This window comes from Chaetodon trifascialis, chromosome 5 (genome assembly GCF_039877785.1).
Source record: "Chaetodon trifascialis isolate fChaTrf1 chromosome 5, fChaTrf1.hap1, whole genome shotgun sequence".
Taxonomy (NCBI): Eukaryota; Metazoa; Chordata; class Actinopteri; order Chaetodontiformes; family Chaetodontidae; genus Chaetodon; species Chaetodon trifascialis.
The window spans coordinates 13,877,185-13,896,482 of NC_092060.1; the positions used below are offsets into that span (position 1 = coordinate 13,877,185).

At 44.4% G+C, this 19,298-nt stretch overlaps 1 protein-coding gene across 2 annotated transcripts in view; it reads left to right on the forward strand.

Moving 5' to 3' along the window:
* The window catches only part of nlgn3a (neuroligin 3a), a 118,501-nt gene that overhangs the window by 72,433 nt on the left and 26,770 nt on the right, over window positions 1-19,298 (forward strand). For both annotated transcript variants that reach the window (XM_070962005.1, XM_070962007.1), the window contains one exon: window positions 4,957-5,142. In XM_070962005.1, the coding sequence (XP_070818106.1) occupies window positions 4,957-5,142 (186 nt within the window). The remainder of the gene's footprint in view (window positions 1-4,956; window positions 5,143-19,298) is intronic.

Here is a 19,298-nt window from a genome sequence, read left to right on the forward strand (position 1 = left end):
AGCTGTACACTGATCCAAGTGGCAGTCACCTTCATTCAGGCCCACACCCCCATCTTGGCCCCTTCCCTTCACACTCCCCTCCCCTCCCCTCTTTTCTTTTCTTTTGTTTTATTAATTTTTTTTATCCCCTTGTCAGCATGCTGAAATCGTCACCCCCCCCCCCCCCCCCCCCCCCCCCCCCACTCAAAAAAAAGAGGATGAAGAATCTTGTGGGAATGACTCCCTGTGCGGAGGATGGACCGCTGGGTATGTCCCTTGCTCATCGCGAGGCTAACACACAGGCCCTTTATGTGGCTGTGTGGAGGGTGGCCCCTTCCCTCCTCTGCTTCTCATCCACACCCCAGAGGCTCCCATTCAGCTCAGGCCTGGCTGGGGGGAAGTTGGAGCTCTTTTGTAGTGGGGGATTCTTAGGGGAGGCTGTCAAGGCTGCGACTGTGTGGGCCTTTATTTCCCCAGAGAAGAGAAGGGGAGGAGAAAAGATAGAGAGAGAGGGCAAGAGGGAGACAGGGGGGAAGTACGAAAGGAGAGTTTGGACACAGACGGCCTTGTTAACCGGCACCCCCAAAGAGGGAGAGGATGAGAGGGAGAAAGACACAGGGAAAAGGCAAAGCAAAAGCGAGAATGAATCCAGCAGAAAGCCAAAAAACGTTCCCTCAGTTACGTCAGTGCTGTTATTCCCGTCCTCCTCCTCCTCTTTTCCTCTGCTCCTCCCTATCCGTTCCCTCCATCTGTCCCTATGTAAGCTCGCTCTTCAGCTCAATAACAAGCGTTTGCCCTCCCCTCACCCTTCCTCACCCCCTTCTCACCCTCCGCCATTACTTTACACACATTCCATTATCTGGGAGACCAGGCTAAGAGAGATGTCTGGGGTCGGAGCGATCATTATCATCACCTCTTTCCGCCACACCATGAGTTATAGCCCACCGTATAGGAAACAGACATTTAAATCATAATCAATAGAGCAATATCAATGCTGAGAGGCACGGCTAAAGGAAATCACTGCCGCAGCTCAGGAGGAGACGGAGACGTTCGGTAAGGACTGAGATAGTGGCATCTGCTCATTGATAAAATACGATCAAGCGGCAGAATGCATTATGTGGCATCACACTCGGCACTGGCTTTTTAGGAAAAATAACTTTCATTGACATTCACTTGATGCAGTGATTGTGCCTGGGCTGTGAAAATATGTGGAAATGGAAAGCTGCTGGATGTGAGCGGTGATCTCCTGGTCTCTGAACATCAGTGTCTGCAGCCCGTGTATTGCTTCTGGCACAGTGGCTCCAAGCTCAAACACTGCAGAGGGGACGCTGTCATGCTGTATACATTAACTGACCCTCTGGTCATGTTCAGGTGACAAGGCCGGCTAAGTTCCTCATGGGGGGAGCTGTACTACATACACACAGGGTTTTGTCCGGCAAGGACGATGCAAGGTGACAGGTGCGACCTGACCCGGCTGCGACCAGACCACGGTCGCCGCTGCCACTCCGGATGAGATCAGGACTGAGTCTCTGGTTCTGTGCTGCCACAAGGAGAAAATACCAGTTCTTCATAGAGCTGAAGTGCACCACATCACTGTCAAGGAAGAACAGCTTTGAGACACGATACAAAAACACATCATGTAATCAGTCAAGACAAATTACAGTTCTAACATGCAGAGAGAGAGCAGAGAATCACTGTTATTAACTCATACAGTTTGTTTGCGGTGAATAAGGAACTCTCATGCAAATTTCATGTCTCATCCAGCTGACATGCAGACAGGTTATATTCCATTTTTGGAAGTCTTTGTTTGAAGCATTGAGACAATTTGAGATGTTATTTGTTCACATGACCTTTTATGAGTGGTGCTTATATAACCTGTTTTCTCAGCACATCTCATGAAATGCATTTTGGATCTGGCATACATGATTTAAGAAGGCTGACTTAAATGAAGATCAGTTCCATGATTCCTTTTCTCCAGTGTAGTTCATCTTCAGGGCATCTTGTCTCGGTGTAAACAAAACATTCTCCACTGAAGCATTTGTGGCTCATATACAAAACAATGTCTTGTTTTTTGAGAGAAAAAAAAACAATCCATACATGACGTCGGTGTTCAGCCTGAAGGTAGAGAGTGGACTGAAAAAAAATCCCACGTTTAATTTCCAGTTCGTTCTTGGTTAATAATGTGACAGAGAAGATTAAATTAGAACAAATGAATTTATACGCACTTAACTTTCAAAGTATCAGATCAGCTCGAACTGTTTACAGTTCAATGATTATTTTGTTGAATTAACTTGATGGTAACTGTATATACTGTTTGCGCTAAAGTTAATTGGTCAGATCATTTAAGAGTATTTGCATATTAATTTGAATTCAGGCAGCTAAACAAAGATGGATATAATGTGATTATATTTTCTAATTAACTGCTTATTGTAAAGCGGCACCTAGTGTGCATCAAAAATCTCAATTAAATGTCAGGTTGAGTAGCACATTCAAGCACAGAAGCACAGCCTGACCAAAGAGTTCAGAAGCAGTGAGCTGTAGCCCAGAATCCCAAGGTCCTGTGTAGGAGTGAGCCGTGAACACATCACGGTTCATGTGCAGCCAAAGCCCACACAGTGCTGATGAGACAGGGATCATCTGCTCGATCTGGAAATCTCTAACCAGGTTCACAAATTTAGGTAACTCAAACACGAGAAAGAGAAACTACATGGTGCATAGTGTGAGGTTATTTGAATAGTCAGGTCCTGGACTTAATTTTAGACTGAAAGTCCAGAGGTGATGCATGGGTGATAGACATAAAGATGTAGCCATAAAACAAACATCACCTCCAGCGCAAGCGACGGTCTGCTAGAAATGTAAAAATAGAAATAGCCATGCATAAAAAACAATTATTTTGCTATCTTAATTGTTTTCCAAAGAAAACACTTTCTGTCACCTTTCCAATTAAAACATTACCAGCAGCTATATTCGATGTATTTTTAAATGGTGCCTGCAGCATGTCTTGTTGTCTAAGATATTGAATTCCACCTCTACATTTTAATGGCCAGTTTCATTTATAGATGCAGAGGAATCAACACGGCTAAATATAAAAGTCACAAAAGACTAAAGCATTGAGCGACGCTTTATTCTGCCAGCCTGGGATCCAACTCTAATGATTTACATTTTGTCATTTAGTAACTCCTCATATTACAGTGCCAAATGGATAATGTTTACTATATCTTTTCAATTAGGCTAACAGTTGCACAGAGCCCCTTTCACATGGCGGTCTCCTGACATTTCGTAACCCATCTGACATACACTTGGCGAAGTGTGAACCATTTCACAAATGAGGGTTATTCTGGGAGAGTCATGTCTCCTCTCTCTCTCCCTGCACAGCACCCGAGAGAGGGTTGTAAAAGCTGTTGTCCTTTAGTTGTGACGGAACACGAGGAGGAGTCGCAAGAGAAAAAGAAAGGGAAAAGCTCTTCATTGCGAGTCCTCCCCTCTCTCTCTCTCTCTCTCTCTCTCTCTCTCTCTCTCTCTCTCTCTCTCTCTCTCTCTCTCTCTCTCTCTGTATGTGTCTCTGTTCCTCTGCCTGTCTCTTCCACTCTCTCCCTGCATGTGCCCTGCTGCTCTGTCATCCTCAGGGATGCGTCTGAAGGAGACCATCTGTTGATCCATTTGTCTCCTGCTTTGCTTCCTGTGCCACCGCCTCTCTCCTATCGATGATCAGGCCTGGCCTTTCCCCTGCCCACCCTCTTTGTTGCTGCCAGCGGGCTCTCTGGGCGAGGCTGGTGTGCTGTTGGAGGTGGGGCAGGAGGTTGTGCCCTCTAGTCTCTGATCCACACAAAGAGGGAAAATAGGGATTGGCAGACATGCATCCTTTTTGTACACACATACCATAAGCAGCTAATGAGCCTGGAGCAGCTGCTTTATAATCTGCGTTTATCTAAAGTGAGCGTCTATGTGCTGACCCGAGTCCAAAAAGGCACAAATTTCATCTTTTGTTTTGCTTTTTTGATATTGAAACTATTCTCTCTCCCCCCTTAGGACTCAAACACAGAGCGGCCATCATTATATGGAGGTATAGACCATGAAATAGACGTTAGAAACAATGCTGAGATGCGAAAGGACCATCACTGCAGGCTTGCGAGTGTTCACCACCAACACATTTATTGCTTGTGAAATGTTTGGCGGTGTAGCCACTAAAGAGGGGGTCTTGCTTTCCACACATGTCTCTGAGCTGTCACCTCGCATGCATGCTGAGGGGTTTGATGGACACTGAGTCCACCGTGGGGACTTTGGGGATTGCTTGCCTTTGATCTTCTCCCACGCCTCTCGATTACCCATCATTCAGCAGGGCTTAGGCCCGGGGAGAGCGGCTGGGAGAGGGTGGTGTGTTAACATGAGCTCTGATGTACCCAAGAGAGACTCACTGTCCAACTCAGGCATCATATAGGAGATTACACAGACACAGGAAAATGTGCGCTGATAGTGCCTGTTGTGAGTGTTTAGAGTGTGAGAGAGAATCGAAAAATGTCAGAGGAAGGTAGTAACTTTGATGCCATATATAATGAGGTCCACATGGAGGGATTTAAAGCATCCAAATTACTGCAACTCTTATTATCGCATCTTTTTTTCTCTCCTGGTCTGCCGAGTGTTCATAGATTCGTAAGGTTTTCATCAGGGCTGCTCAATATATCTGATGATGGGTGTTCACCCGGGGAGACGTGCCATTGATTTCCCATAAGGTGCAGATGACATGTGGTCACACGCGCTCCTATTTTACCAACAGCCGTGTCATCCAATAAGTCATGATTTCACCGCTGCTGTCACCTGGCGTGATGGTTCCTCTGACAAAATCGGGGTGGGGTTTGCTATTGCAGATAAGGTTTTATCCTGCAGGTGCAAGGAAAATAAAATGGCTGTGGCATACTGCGTGTTCACGAGAGATTTCTTAGTGAGTTTTTAATCTCTTGATTTCTGTGTGCGTTGCAGGCTTCCTCAGTACGGGCGACCAGGCTGCTAAAGGGAACTATGGGCTCCTGGACCAAATCCAGGCTTTGAGGTGGATCAGCGAGAACATCGGCTTCTTCGGGGGAGACTCCAACCGCATCACTGTGTTCGGTTCTGGGATCGGAGCTTCCTGCGTCAGCCTGCTCACCCTCTCCCACCACTCTGAAGGTACAGCACAACAGAGATGGGGGAGGGGGGGGGTGGGTGATACAGCTGTGGAGCTCATGCCTGCTGGTGTGAAGGCTGCTTGATATTAGAAACTGCCGATGCAGCTAGTGAGCTATTGAGTAATGTATGCTACTGTACTATGCAGCATAACAAATGCTTTAAGGAGCAGGTGTTTAAATTTAAATGATTGCGACGTTTGTGCCCATCCGAAAATTGAAACTCCACGGCAGATTTCGAACCACATGCGGCTCTTGATGTACTCTGCTGGTCTGCGAGCGTCCTTCACTATGTCAGAAATAAATATGTGGATATATTGTATCTTTGTAAGCAAGATAAAAAAGGACATGGTGTACCAGGAGAGAGCTTTTTAGTGGCAGCTGCAGTTATACGCAGACACACATACACACTCACGCTGTTCACTCTGTAAGCAATGCTGTTTATCTGCTGGCTACCTTAATGCTACTTCATGATGATTTACTGCCCATGTTGGCCATGTGTTTAATACTAAATGCAGCATGCGTGCTTAACCTGGCCATGCGATAAACATCCCTCATACTCATGCTCTCCTAATGTGTCGTTGGATTAAGATGGAGCCTTACTGCTTATAGGTAAGTTCTTGCAGGGAGCGCTTAGGCTTAACTGTTTCTTTGAGCTCCATCCATGAACTGCACCCCGCAGAGCTGCATCATCCTTAACCTGGAGTTATTACACTCGCTCACGTATTTGTCCACCCGTTTAAGAGCTGGCGGTTTGTTTTTCTGCATTTAATTGTTAGCGGCGGCGTGTACATGGCAGGCTATCTGAATATTGAGGTGTTGTGGCTCAGCAATGTTGATGTTTTTTTTCCTGCATTGATAATGTGGCGGTAATATACCAAATGAGAAATCTTTACATTCAGACACGCTCTCATAGCCTGCCTGCGAACATGTTAACAAGCCACAAACATGCTGCTTTGGACACACGTGGTTGGAAATGTAACACGGGGCTTTTGCTGTACATTAGATGGAAGTGAATTACATTAAAGGAATCACTCTTGCATTAAATAGAAGATTGGTCTTAGGCAATGCTGTGGTCAGGAAGCTAACCACCACTCACACTGATACACACTCACACACGCAGTTCTTCTTCTTGTCACTAGGCAGAATAAAATCTCCAGTGTGTGTCTGTGAAAGAGGTCATTTGAGTTGCTCGTCTTTGGTCCCCATCACAGTGGCAGGGATTTGTGGTGTGTTTTGCGTTCTCCAATTCGCATTTAAGTGTTACTAATTGCCTTGATTTCCTCCGATGAATGATGACTGCTTTTGGATTGATTTTTTACCATAAATGCCTTTTTTATTCATACTCCATAATGCTACGCTCCATGTAGCATGTTATTATACTGCCAGTGAAACCATCTCCTCTGCCTCCTAGTAAATTGGATATTACCGGGTCTGTTTTTTCCCCTGAATGGAAATGTATGCCCCACTGATGGGCTAAAAAAAAAGAGCCAGAAAACTTGAGGGATCCTAGGAAATTGAAACAGGAAGCCTTCTATCACGCCAGGACTCTTGCTGCGAATGTTACCAATGGCAATCAGATTTCACACAGTCTCTCTCGGAGCACAGATTGTTGTAATTATATAAAGTTTAGGACTGGAGTGGGCTGCAGGATGTGACAGGAAATCCAAGTGAAGAAATGTCTTTTTGCACCTGCTTTCACAACATCCGCTGCACTCACCCCCTCCTCTCCTCCTCCTCCTCTTCTGTAGTCTTAACTGTTGAAGTGAAAACCGGTAGGATGCCCTTGTTGCCAGGACAACGCAATAAACAAGAAAGGAATCAAAGTGTCTGGATCTGTGTTGCGGTGAAAATTGAAGCAAAAATCTATAATCAAATGAATTATACACTGCAGCACGAGCACACCTGGTTTCAGGTGGCCTCTAGTAATGGATTTGTGTAATCATTTCCTATCAATGTTAGCAGACAGTTGCATCTAAGGAAGAGCGCCTTATATTGAGTTTCCTACTTTGGATTCTGAATGGAAATTAAGTCAGGAAACAAGATCGTAAACAATGTATCACAGCCCCACCCTCATCTCCTGCTTTGACTTTTTATTTTCGACTTGCTCACAAATGAAAATTCAGACTCTGTCCGCATGAACAGAGGTAGTGCTGTCATATTGAATGTGGCGTGTGTGAATTCAGGAGTAGCAAAAGGTAGGAAGCGATAGCATCGCATAGGATTCGCATAGGATTCACGTAAACATTTTCCTCCACCTGCTGCTCAGATGCAGGATAATGAGGCCCAGGTTAAAAAAAAAAAGGGGGGGGGGGGGGGATCAGCAATGACACAGTGTTCTGGAGCTCCCTGGAGTGTCAGTGTATTTAATGACAGTATTCCCACTCTTACTGTACACAGTCTGTCATCACTGCCTACAGTGCATAGACTTTCCATCTAACAAAGACTCCTTTTATGCCTGTTGGTGGCAGAGTGACAACTTACTTCAGATGCTCCGTGCTCCTCCTGAAGCCTATTTAATAAGCTGGATCCTCCTATATCATCCTAGCCCTCCGGCCTCTCTCTTTGATTGCCTGCTCCTCTGGCCTGGCCTTGGTGTTGTCTCCATGTGGGCGTGCCGAGGGCTCCAGTCACAGGGTACATCCATCACAGAGTCCCCCCCCCCCCCCACCTTCTGGCCTGTGCGAAGGCTGCCCTGGACGTTCTCTCGTGAGGGCAGGATTTTTCAGACCCCGGTCCCTGCCCTGCCTCCTCCATCTAATCTCCTCCTCGCTGCACCCATCTGTCTCTCTGCCTTCACAGACAGTAAAAGCATGCAAGGGACAGACGCTTTCACTCCATGTGCCAGTGTGCGTCTTTCTCCCTTCCTCCCTCCCTGGGTTTCTGCTCCCCACTCTGCAGCATGTGTGGTGCGTTGCTATTAATAAGATGGCTGCCTTGTCTGCTATGTGGCGAGCAATCTAGCCTCACATCTGAGACTTTGGAAACAGAATGGTCATTAAAAGCGCAGTCTCTCTCGGCAGGAGAGTGTTTTTGACCAGCTTATTAAATGTAGCTCAACAGTTGCGTTCCCACAGAGGGAAATCTCTGTCCCCATCTTCTTTTTCTCAGCTTCAAACAGAAAAGGGCTGAAGAAGTTCAAAAGCAAGGACATCAGCCAGTCCCATGTATTATCTATCTGGCATCGCACTTGCGCTAATTGAACATGCAGATTTGGCTTTTTCCCTATCTCTTAATAATCATTATGGTATAAAAAAAGTGAGATGGCTTCTCTGCACATGGACAGAATACTAAGTAGCCAGTGACGTAGACGTGTAATTGTACATCTACATTTCTCTGTGGAAGAGAGTCAATATATCTATTTCTCCTTTTACAGAAACAGAAAACCTGCTCTGTACCTATCAAGTGTTCCAGCTGTCCAAATATGTGCACGCAGGCATGTCTATCCACGTAGCACACACGAAGGGAAGAGCTGGCTATAGAGCCATTGAAGGTCGTTCGGCTCCTTTCTTTTTTCTTTTTTTTTCCTCTCTTCCTGTAAGCAATCAGGATAAAAGCTCCGCTTCTGAGGAAGTGCTCCCCTTTTAATGGAACGTCTTGGACATTAAAGACAGCTAGCGTGGAGGATCCTTCATGCCAATGTCAGCTTTCATTTTTATTAAGACTTCTGGGTTATTGAGGACCATAAATGTGCATGTTAAATGCTTTGGTTTTATTGCAGCAGTGCAATGACTACCAAGCCTTTTTAATGCAAGACACCACCTAGCAAACACTGAAACCCCTTAGACCATGAGTATTCAGAGGGCAGTGTGACAGGTACTCAGTTTTCTGCAAAGCGTAACAAGTTTCTGAATCTATTAAGTGCAAAGGATGGCATAGAATGCGTTTGAGTGAAGGCATGCGTCGTGGGATGTTTAGAAATCGAGAATCAGAGAGATTGAAAAAAAAAAAGCAAATGCCATAGCAGAATGTTTTTCTCCAATCAAATCTGAAATATTAACTTATTAAAGGCCGCTCTTCATAGCAAACTAGTTGCTGTGGATTTCCCAACTGGTTTATGATTCATACAGTCTTTGAAAGGAAGTGACTTGGAAGTCATAGGAATGAGTTATTTCTAGCATTTCCCTCATCTGATTGGGTGAGAAACTAGAGCCTCTGTTCGAGTGACTTGATTGTGATGGGATGATTACAATGAAACACAAGCTGCCATATCTTAAATGGTCAAGTATGTGCAGTCTGTGAATCATCTGAAGGCAGAATGGCTGTCAGAGAGAAGCTTTAATAACCTGAACCAAAATGACACACACATCCTCGTGACAGTGCCCTCATAATACAGTGTTATTACTGTACATTATCCGCCAGATATTTGAAACTGCAGATATTAGAGGATTCGCAGGTAAAATGATAAAACAGAGTAGATGAAAATCTATTCAAATTGATATATTTTATCTTGAAAACGACTTCATTTAATAAAAACTGAATATTTAGCTTGATTTGATTCACTTTGTGACTTACTCCACAGACGTATCAGCTCTTAACACTGAGTTTACGCCCGTCCTGCTTCTTTTTCTTTTTCTTCCTTTTCTTGTCTAAAAGTCCGTGTTCACACCCAGAAACACTCATCACAGTTTTGTTATTTGTGTTGAAACACCTTTTAGTCCCCACCAGCACCCTCCCCGTGGAACACACATGATTCTTTCCTCTGTAGTGTAAACAAAACAAATGTCATAGAAAAATGATACTGATATAGAAGCAAATTACAAAAAGGATTGGTAGTCGATAAAATAAAGTAATGATAATTTGTAACATGAAATCATGTGTTTAGGCAGAATATTTCAACACACGGACATGGACTTGAATCCATTTTAACTCATATTGATTAGTTTACAAACTGAAAATGTTTTTCATACTAATCAGATCAGTTGCTTCATTAATGTAAAAGGTGCTTCACTATCACATCGTCTGGCTTTAAACATTTGTGTGCTAATGCCAAACAATCAGTATTCAGGTACAGCTACATCTGATAGAGCTAATTCAGGAGGTGACGACTAAGGTTAGGGTTTTGTTTTTTAGTATTACCTTGAAAGAATTTAAAGATCAATCGATAGCCAAAATAATCATTACTTGGAGCCCTAAATGTGTCAGACTTTCTTTATACACTCTATCTGATATAGGTGGGCGAATTCGTCTTCATCATTTTAATAATTCTATTTGAATCCCTTTATGAATTGTAATGGCATTGTGAGTGACTCTGTACCATTGCCGGTAGTAATTGTACATAGATGAGGGATTTTAGTGTGGCTGTCTGACCCTGGAGGCGAGTAAAAAGTTTGCTGAATTGGGTGACTCCGGAGGCAGAAGTCCATGCAAAAAAAAAGGCTGTGGTTTTATCAACCAAATATGACAATGAAAGAGAGGAGAAAAACAGAAGTCCTGGGAAAATTAACAAGGAGCAAATAAGCTGAAAAAATAACTGAAATAACACAGCCACACAGCCAGCTGCTACCAGAAACTACTCTCCCACAATCAAAGCCTCAGTGGCTTTATATACCCTCCTAAACCACTGCATGGGGGTTAGGTAAACCGGAGAGGGAAATCCCTACTAAAACCTGATCCTGACAGGAACATGGCAAACATTTGAATTTTCAGGGTGAGCAACTACTGATATACTCTTCCCCCTTGGGTGAACACCCATCCTTAACTAGCCAGTGTCAGGTCACATAGAAAGAGGAAGAGACCTCTGAGCCCTCACCTTCCTCTTCAGCCCAGACTGACAATGACCACAGTGATGCTAGTAGAAGAAGAAAATTAGATAACATCACCAAGGTTAATACACACTGCACAGACACATGAACCTTGTTAAGTAAACCCTGTTTCACTTCAGATGTTATTCATTATATTGGACATAAATCAACTAAGTGATGGTTCCACAGCCTCATTCCCAGTGCATCAGACACAGCAGCTTGGTCGGTGGCCCTAAGTCGGGAGCGCCACCAAGGTGGGGCCATGGCCACCCTGATACAACTGCCCAAGCTGCTGTATTTGATTGGTTGGGAGTGTGAATCTGGGCTCCATCCTGTAACTAGTTAGCCCAATGATGCTGTTGGAAATATAGGGAATCTGAGCATGTCAAAGGGTATAGATTGAACCTTTTCAGTCTTTACCTACAAGACTTCACATAGAAGGTTAGGGAGCAAGGTGTTGTCTGGGCCCTCTTGTCATTTCACTGCACAAATCAGTGCAAATAACTACTCTGCTGTTTCCGGCATGTATTTAACTCGTGGACCTACAGAGGAGGGAATCGAGACTCACAACAATGTTTATTGGATCTCGAATCAATCTGCCTCTGTCAATCTTGCTGATACAGTGCTGTCGTTGTGGGATTCAAAGCCTGCGTTGCCATGAGCACCTAACCTCTGCTCTGACAATCATTTACCATGTACATGCAGGCTTGTAGTCGTCCTTAGAGGAAACAACACAAACACTGTTGCAGTGTGGCTGCTGGGAATTGAGAGGACGGGGTGAGCCTTGGGAACTTGTGTACTCATTCATCGCTGACTCTTGAGATATCAACATATTTTCTGAGGCTAATTCAAATGCTGTTCCAAATTACCTTATCTTACAGAGTGAAGATGGGGGTCAACAGGCCATGTAGATGAAGATTATGTCAGTGTTACACCACATCACTGCTCTAACTGTGGCTATGACCTTTGAAAATAACACATGTGGATTTCCTCTCTGAAACAAGTCCCATGAGAGGTTCTCCTAGTGGAATGGCCTTCAGGCCTGAACACCCCCACTACATACTGTCCCTGTGCAGAGCTCTCACCATGCAGATCTGGAGGAGCAATCCATCCACGCTCATTGTCGACTTCATTTCTGTGAGCTCGGGCACCTTGTAGCAGCCATCCATTGCCTGTGGAGTTAAAGCATCAAACAAAGGCACCTTGCAAGAGCATGTGAATGTGAATTGGAGTCACCGGGAAAGATAGCTGCATAACCACATCCCTGGGATGTTATTCATACACGATGCGGCTGCCATTGTTGTGCAAATGCCTTGTGCTTGAGAAAAACCAGGGACAATTGTCGAAGTTGAATAGACCCCATTTCTGAGGTGTCAAAGGCATTCAGCAACTCGACACTGTAAAGTTACCTGGGTGTTTGGGGCAACAGAGTGCCTCCATCTCGAGGTTTGATTTGGCTGTTTGCTGAAGGGTGTCTGTGCATCTCAGGGTGTGAAAAAGGCCTATGCGAGATGAGAGAATGGGGACGCGCCTTGTCAGGTGCCGTATTCTTCCACCTCGATTGACAAGAGCGATAATTAAACCAGGGGGATGCCATCTCTGCAGAGCGAGAATGCTTGTATTTATTTACGCTGACTACTCTGCTTTGTTGTCTGCCATATAGTGTGGCCGTCATTGTGTGGAAAAAGCAAACTGCTTTTAACAAGTGGCCTATGTGGCATTTTTCAGTCACTCCTTGAACGGCAATGTATTTGACTTTGTATAGCAGAGCAAAATTGCTTTATTTTCACAAAACAAAGATGGAGGATTACTCACCAGCTAAAAGGTATCACTCTCTTTTGAACTCAAAAGAAATTGGAAATGGCCTAATTCAGCAGCAAATAGGTTTTTTCTCTTCACTACTCACTGTTGCAAAAAGAAAATGAAGCCAAAGTTGTATTGAGCAGAAGAAAAAAAATGAGGCTGTGCAGACTAATGTTAGGCGGGAGGGGTGTTATAAGGGTAAAGATGGCTCCGCTGAGGTCAGATAGCCAGTTTGAGGTAACACTCTAGAAAATAATATCCAGTTGGGCTGTCCATCAGAGGGAGGCAGCTTTACCTATCCCTAGCCAGAAGAGAGCAGAGGAATGAAGAATTGACAAATGGCCCGAAAACGGTGAAGGCAGTTCATTCAGGTAGTCCAGCCATCAGTCTGTCTCTGCTTGCAGCAGGTAGTTGAGCCTATAAAGCATGGAGTTATAGGTGTTAAAGAGCCGAGCAGCAGGTCAGAGAAAGAAGCAGGGGATAATTGAGTACTTTAGTAAATCCATGCCTCCATCAACCGAGGTAATAGCTCAGAGCATTGCATATACCTGTAGGCCCAGATCAACCACTGTACGAATGGGCTTCGGCAGCCTGAGCGACATGTGGCACACATGGGCTGTCTCAGCAATATTCTCCAAGACAATACAATGAGACCCATCTGTTGATGCATTGCTGAGATTGCTTTTGGAATCTAATCGCAGCTGATGAACGAGGCGACTACAGAATATGTCATCTGTTGATGACCTGCAATCCCCGGTGAAGATGCTGGCAAGTCATTAGTTCAGGTAGATGCCGTCTATGAATCATTCTTCATAAATTTTTGTCAAGGGCGCATTCACGCACCTCCTAATGGACAGTGACAGTCGTGCTTGGGGGGAGACGGTGGCTGCAGCTCCTGGCTGTGCCCCGCTGTTCTTTGATCCTGTTAGGCTTTAGATCAATTAAACCAATAGCTGCATCATATTGCTCCCAGACTGTCTCGTCTGTTTCCTCTCTTGATTGGTCTAATGAGTTGATGGAGGTTTCTGTCTGTCTATCCATTCCCCATCCATCCATCCTACGCTCGCCTCGTCTCTGCTGCTTTAATCTCAGAGGCATTTTCTTCAGCTCCCTCTTCCCTGTACCTCATAGCAGTTCCTTTCTTTTTCCAGTACCCACCCTCCCCCATGTCTCCCTTTCGTCTTCTCTCCATGTCTCCCTCTCTCTGCCTCAGTCTGTCTCTCTCTGGCACCAGTGTAAAGCATCCATTATAGAGTGATGCATGGGTGTCTGTGTGAGTGGGAGAGAGGGACTTGGCACTCCTCCTGCCCCACCTGCAGAGGAAGCACTGACAGCTGAGCACAGGGGGCTCATCCCTCCCCCCTCCTCCTCCGCCCATCTCCAGATCTCTACTGACCTCCCTCCTCCTCTCACACCTTCTCCATCTCTCGCTTTCTCCCTCGCCCTCCCTCCAGTCCCTGTTGTTCCACACATATTGGCCCACTTTCTCCCAGCACTCACTACTTTCCCTCATGTTATTTTCACATTTCATTATGTGCGTCCATCTTCTCTTTTGCACCGTATGTTCCCCTTTTTGTCTTCTTCCCTGCACATTTTTACTTGTTTCTTCTTTTTTTGTTTGTATGGTTTTTTTTACCCATAATTGTGAGTGAGTGTTCATTAAGCATTCCACGTCTAGGCAGCATGACTGCTGTTTCCTTGTTTGTCTGCCAGATGAACAACTTCGGTGTAATTAGCTGAACTTTGCCCTTTAGTGATGACCACGAGGAATCTGTGTTTGCTTGTTGTTGCTGACAGCTCACCTCTGTGGCTTGCTGGGTCAGTCCTTCGGTGTCCATACATCTGTTTATCTCTGTTGAGAGAAAGGCGCTCAGTGCCTCCGCATGAATAACAGAAGGGTACTGTGGAGCTGCTATGAAGCCACGGCATGCTTGAGAGCACCATCACCTTCCTCATCAATTTCACAGGTTTGCATAACATGTGATTTAAATACATCTTCTTCAGCGGAAAGGGAACATTACCTTGTGTGTCAAACTGTTTCAGGTGATGTTTCTGAAACTCTTAAATCGTTTTGAAATAGGAAATGTATGACTTTGTCCTCACTTAATTCTGGTATAACCGCTTCATCTGCACAGAGAGGAAAAATACTTGTTTACTGCATGATTATAGGCATCCAGGAATATATCATTCTGTTTGCACAGAGCCTGCTTGCTGCAGTCTGTGCGTACAGACAGAATGATTTGAAAGGAAAATTGTTTTTCAATGTGAGATAAGAAGTGTTGCATAGGAAAAACATCAGTCCAATTACTTTGCTGTACGACCAAGCCGGTGTGATGTGCTCAGCAAGAGCCTATAACAGTGTAATATAGGGAATGTATGCCATCTGGATCTCGATCACTGACATAATGCGCCGTAAGTATTTAACTACCCACTGTGTGCACGTGTGTGTGTGTGTGTTTAACATGTGCACGTGCAGTCACAAGCTGTAGCCTGCCTACCAAGATGCTCAGTTCTGGGCAGTGCAAATGCATTAGCCTTAGCTGTGAAATTTGCATAGTCTGAGCACAATGAAATCCCCAATGAGAGGAACTTCAGCAAACATGCTGACAAGCAGAAACCTCTACTATAAAGGGCCAGCACTGTGCAACCTAACAAAAAGACTAAATCTTTAGCTCTCATGCCCGCAAGGCTGTAATAGATTTTTAGCTTAGAGAGGTAACATAACCTATAGATCCTTCTCTGTGATAAAAGGGAGAAACTCCCCAAATCGAATCCAACTGTCAGAGAACAATATTAGCAGTGTGCTATTTCTCAACTTCCTTCTCCTGGATTGGAAATTCTGCATCAAATTACAATGTTCATAAGTGCTTAATATATGGACAGAGAGGGTACCTGTTGCTGCAGGCTGAAGAGCAAAAAGACAAAAATGCAGTTTGACTCTTGGACTTTGGAATTAGCATCCGCATGTTACAAATGAAGTATTATCTCAGGTGCTGCATGCTTTTAACAAGCTAGTGTGTACAACGCATCATCTAACCGCATGTGACATTGAATCATTCACACCTTTTACAAACCACAGGTGGGGAGAAAAGCTGTCTGACGTCGTGAGTCGGGTTAGAAACAGGAACAATAGTAAGCATTCACAGCTTTGGGATTACTGTTGGACAGTTGTACACTGTTTTTCCAAGTTTAATAGAAACCTCATTATCATCTGTCCACAAAAAAATGTTGCTTTGAAGAATTGTTGACTGGTACAGCACTAACCATTTTAATAGATTAGCCCAGAGCTGATAATATTAGAGCTACAATTCAAAACACCAAGGGGACCTTAAAACCATCATGTGATTTGAATTTCTGATTTTGGTTACTACAGAATCTAATCAAAGGACACCAAGGCCAGAGCAAATTATTCAGAACAGAGGTACTTTTTTCTGGGAACATTGCAGTTTTACTTGACCTTTCTCCTTGAGGACATATTATAGTTTTTATAGTTTATGTTTCTCAGCTTATTCCAGTGAAATAATTAAAGAAATTCAATATCTCTTCAGCAGATTTTTATTTCTTGCAGCATCTAGAGTATCTATACCTTCATGTTGTGAGGTAAAACAGTAATGCTTCATTTTTGGGTTCGTAATGTTCCAGGAAGTTTCCTGCAAAGAATTATGTTATTTGATATTAATTAAAGGGAAAATAGAGATAGTCATTTTCACAAAATCAATTTTTAAGATGCTATGATCTCATAAGATCTTACACAAGGGTCACAGGTTTTAATGTTGCAAACCTTTGGTCAGATTTCATGAAGGTGCTTTGGCCCCATATGATTTCAGTAGACAACAGAAAGCACACACACAGCAACAAGGCAACAAGATAAACAAATAGTCTTGCCAAAACAATTGATTTTGCCCCCCTGAAGGCTTTTATTGTGAAGCATCTGCAGGAAGTGCTGAGGAAGTCTTTGCTGACAAAGCGCAGCAATGAAGCGGATCAGAAACCAGCGAGGCTCCTATCTGCTAGATGAAAAGTAAAAACAGGAATGTAGGAGTAAAACAAAACTCCCAATGCGACTCCTACGATATCCATGAGCTAACACTTGCAGATTAAAGCAAACACTGAAAGCACAAAGCTGTTCATGATGAGCAGTTTAGTATTCAACACAGTGGCAGACGCAGTTGTGTGAAGAATGTTCAGAAGAGAAATTGCAGAGTACTCAAAATTCTGCCTATCTTCACACCTAAGCTTTCACACCTGGCTAATTGCTGCAAAATGTAGACTTTCAGAATCTCCCACTCGAGCTCTGAAGCAGCCCCACGTTCACAACAGCCCTTCATTTTAAAGCACGCCTTGACGGCGAAGGTGACCAAAGAAAACGTCCAAAGTAAATCTTAACTCATCTATCATTTGAAGGTGACCTGGGCCGCCGACAGACACTCAAGCCTTTGACAGACTCAGCATTTAACTAAAACAAATATTGCTTTTTGCGAGGCAAACACAATGCTGTATCAAGTTTTTCCAAAATGAAAGATCGGCATCGCTCCTGGAACATTTCTCCTCGTTTAAGTGAAGGCTGTTTGGAGAGCATGCATCCTCCGCCGTGTTGACAAACCCATATGGCATGCCACTAGTCTTGATCGATGCCCACCACAATGAACACTGCTCACACTGTAGAGGATAATGAAATGCAGCAATGCAACATTTCACTAAAATCAGCACAGTGATCTGTTTATTATCCATTATGAAAGGCGTCATGGCCTCTGCCGGTTGCTACTCAGAAAAACAATGCACAGGAGTGTTTACTTTCCAAACACAGAGCGGCACAGAGTCCTCATAAACATGTCTGCGCTCGCCCACTGTGCTATTCTTAGGGTTCCCCTTAGAGCTACTATCTAATTGGAGCCTTGGTTGTCTTATCGGTGAAGCTATCCTCCGCACAGCCTTTTTTACGAGGCCCATGAGTGACTGAGATCCCCTGTCTTTGTGTCTGTGGCTGTTCTCAGATATGTCCCGGGACTCCTGCTCATCGGTGAGGGCTTCATTAGCCGGGGATGGGAGGTGGCAGCAGAGAGAGAACAGCTGTTTAGCTAACCACTTGCATTGTTAGCCAGCCTTCTCCGTATGCCTAACTGCCGAAATCCGTCCCCTAGCTGCTAATAGAATGCTCATTAGGAGAGGGGAGGGAGACTCTACGGGAAACAGCGCCACTGTGCTCCAACCCCACCAGCCTCTGCTACTCCTCCTCTCCCTCTGGTCTCTATTAAAGAGCTGTATGGAACAAACCTTCCCTCTGTGGAGCAACTACCTATCCAGCCCATCCTGACCTCTCACCTTGACCTTCCGGTAAAGACAGGGGGTGTGTGGGTATCTGGGGTCTCCTCTGAGACAACCACCAGCCTCTGTGATACCGAAACATGCTCTGTACTCGCAGAGACACTGAAAGACACAAGATTTGGAAATCCCAGAGGACAGACAGATGATGCCTTGTGCTGCGAGCCCAAAGAGGGAAGGGGTTAGTTTGGTGTGCAGGTTTTCTTTCTTTCTTTCTTTCTTTCTTTCTTTCTTTCTTTCTTTCTTTCTTTCTTTCTGTCTGTCTGTCTGTCTGTCTGTCTGTCTGTCTGTCTGTCTGTCTGTCTGTCTTTCTTTGGCAAATTCCCCCCAAGCGGTGTGGTATTAAATTATTCAAATACTGTAGATTGCGCTGCCGTAATTTGTCAGGAACGAAAAAGCACACGTCTTTTTCCTCTGTGTCAGAACTGATGAAGCTGGTGAGGAGGAGGGAGAGCTGCGACATCAGAGATGGCACTGCGAATATCTGATGGTGTTCATGGGAACAGCTACAGATCAGAGCCAAAAACACTGTCCCCACCCCCCACCCCCTCCCGTCACAGCCAAAACACATCCCTGGCTGAAAAAGGGTGGCCAATGTTTGATTAAAATTCAAACAGGAAAACATGTCACCATGGAAGTACTTCATTGAATTAACGGAGGCCAATTGCTGACATTCCCCGTGTAGAAATGCAGAAACAAAGTGCACAGCAGCATGGGGGGAGACAATGTGTGGCAGAACTGATATGCTGCAAGCTGTTTACAGTAAATGACAGCAACTGTAGATGCTGCAGTCATGCAGAAATGTACTCAGGATTAGCGTTCACAGAATACATCATATTCTTACCTGTGAATGATAATACCATCATGGCTAAGTATGAGACAACGTGATGATAAGAGAGTGCTGCCTTTTGCCAAATCTGTTTCTTGATTAATGCTTTTTAAAGATGAAAAGGCAGATGTCTAAACCTTATAAATCCTTTAAATTAAGGTTGGGGACATCATGATTTACACTGTGAGATGAACCGTCACACTGGTGTTTTGATCAATGGGATGACTCACCTGCTCCACGTCCATTTACCAGCTTTTTCCAGAGCTTTTAACCGTTTTCATCAACACATGTTCAGTTTGCTCAGTGTCAGTGGATCTGTAGCTCAGCAGCTGTTCAGATTTTCTGGATAGCACTTAAAGGACTTCTCGTCCATCTGTGGATGAAGACCCTGCAATTTGGCTGAAAAAGCTAGTAAGTGGACTTTGATTTATGATGGTTTTGTCAGATTGCTCTTTCCAAAGT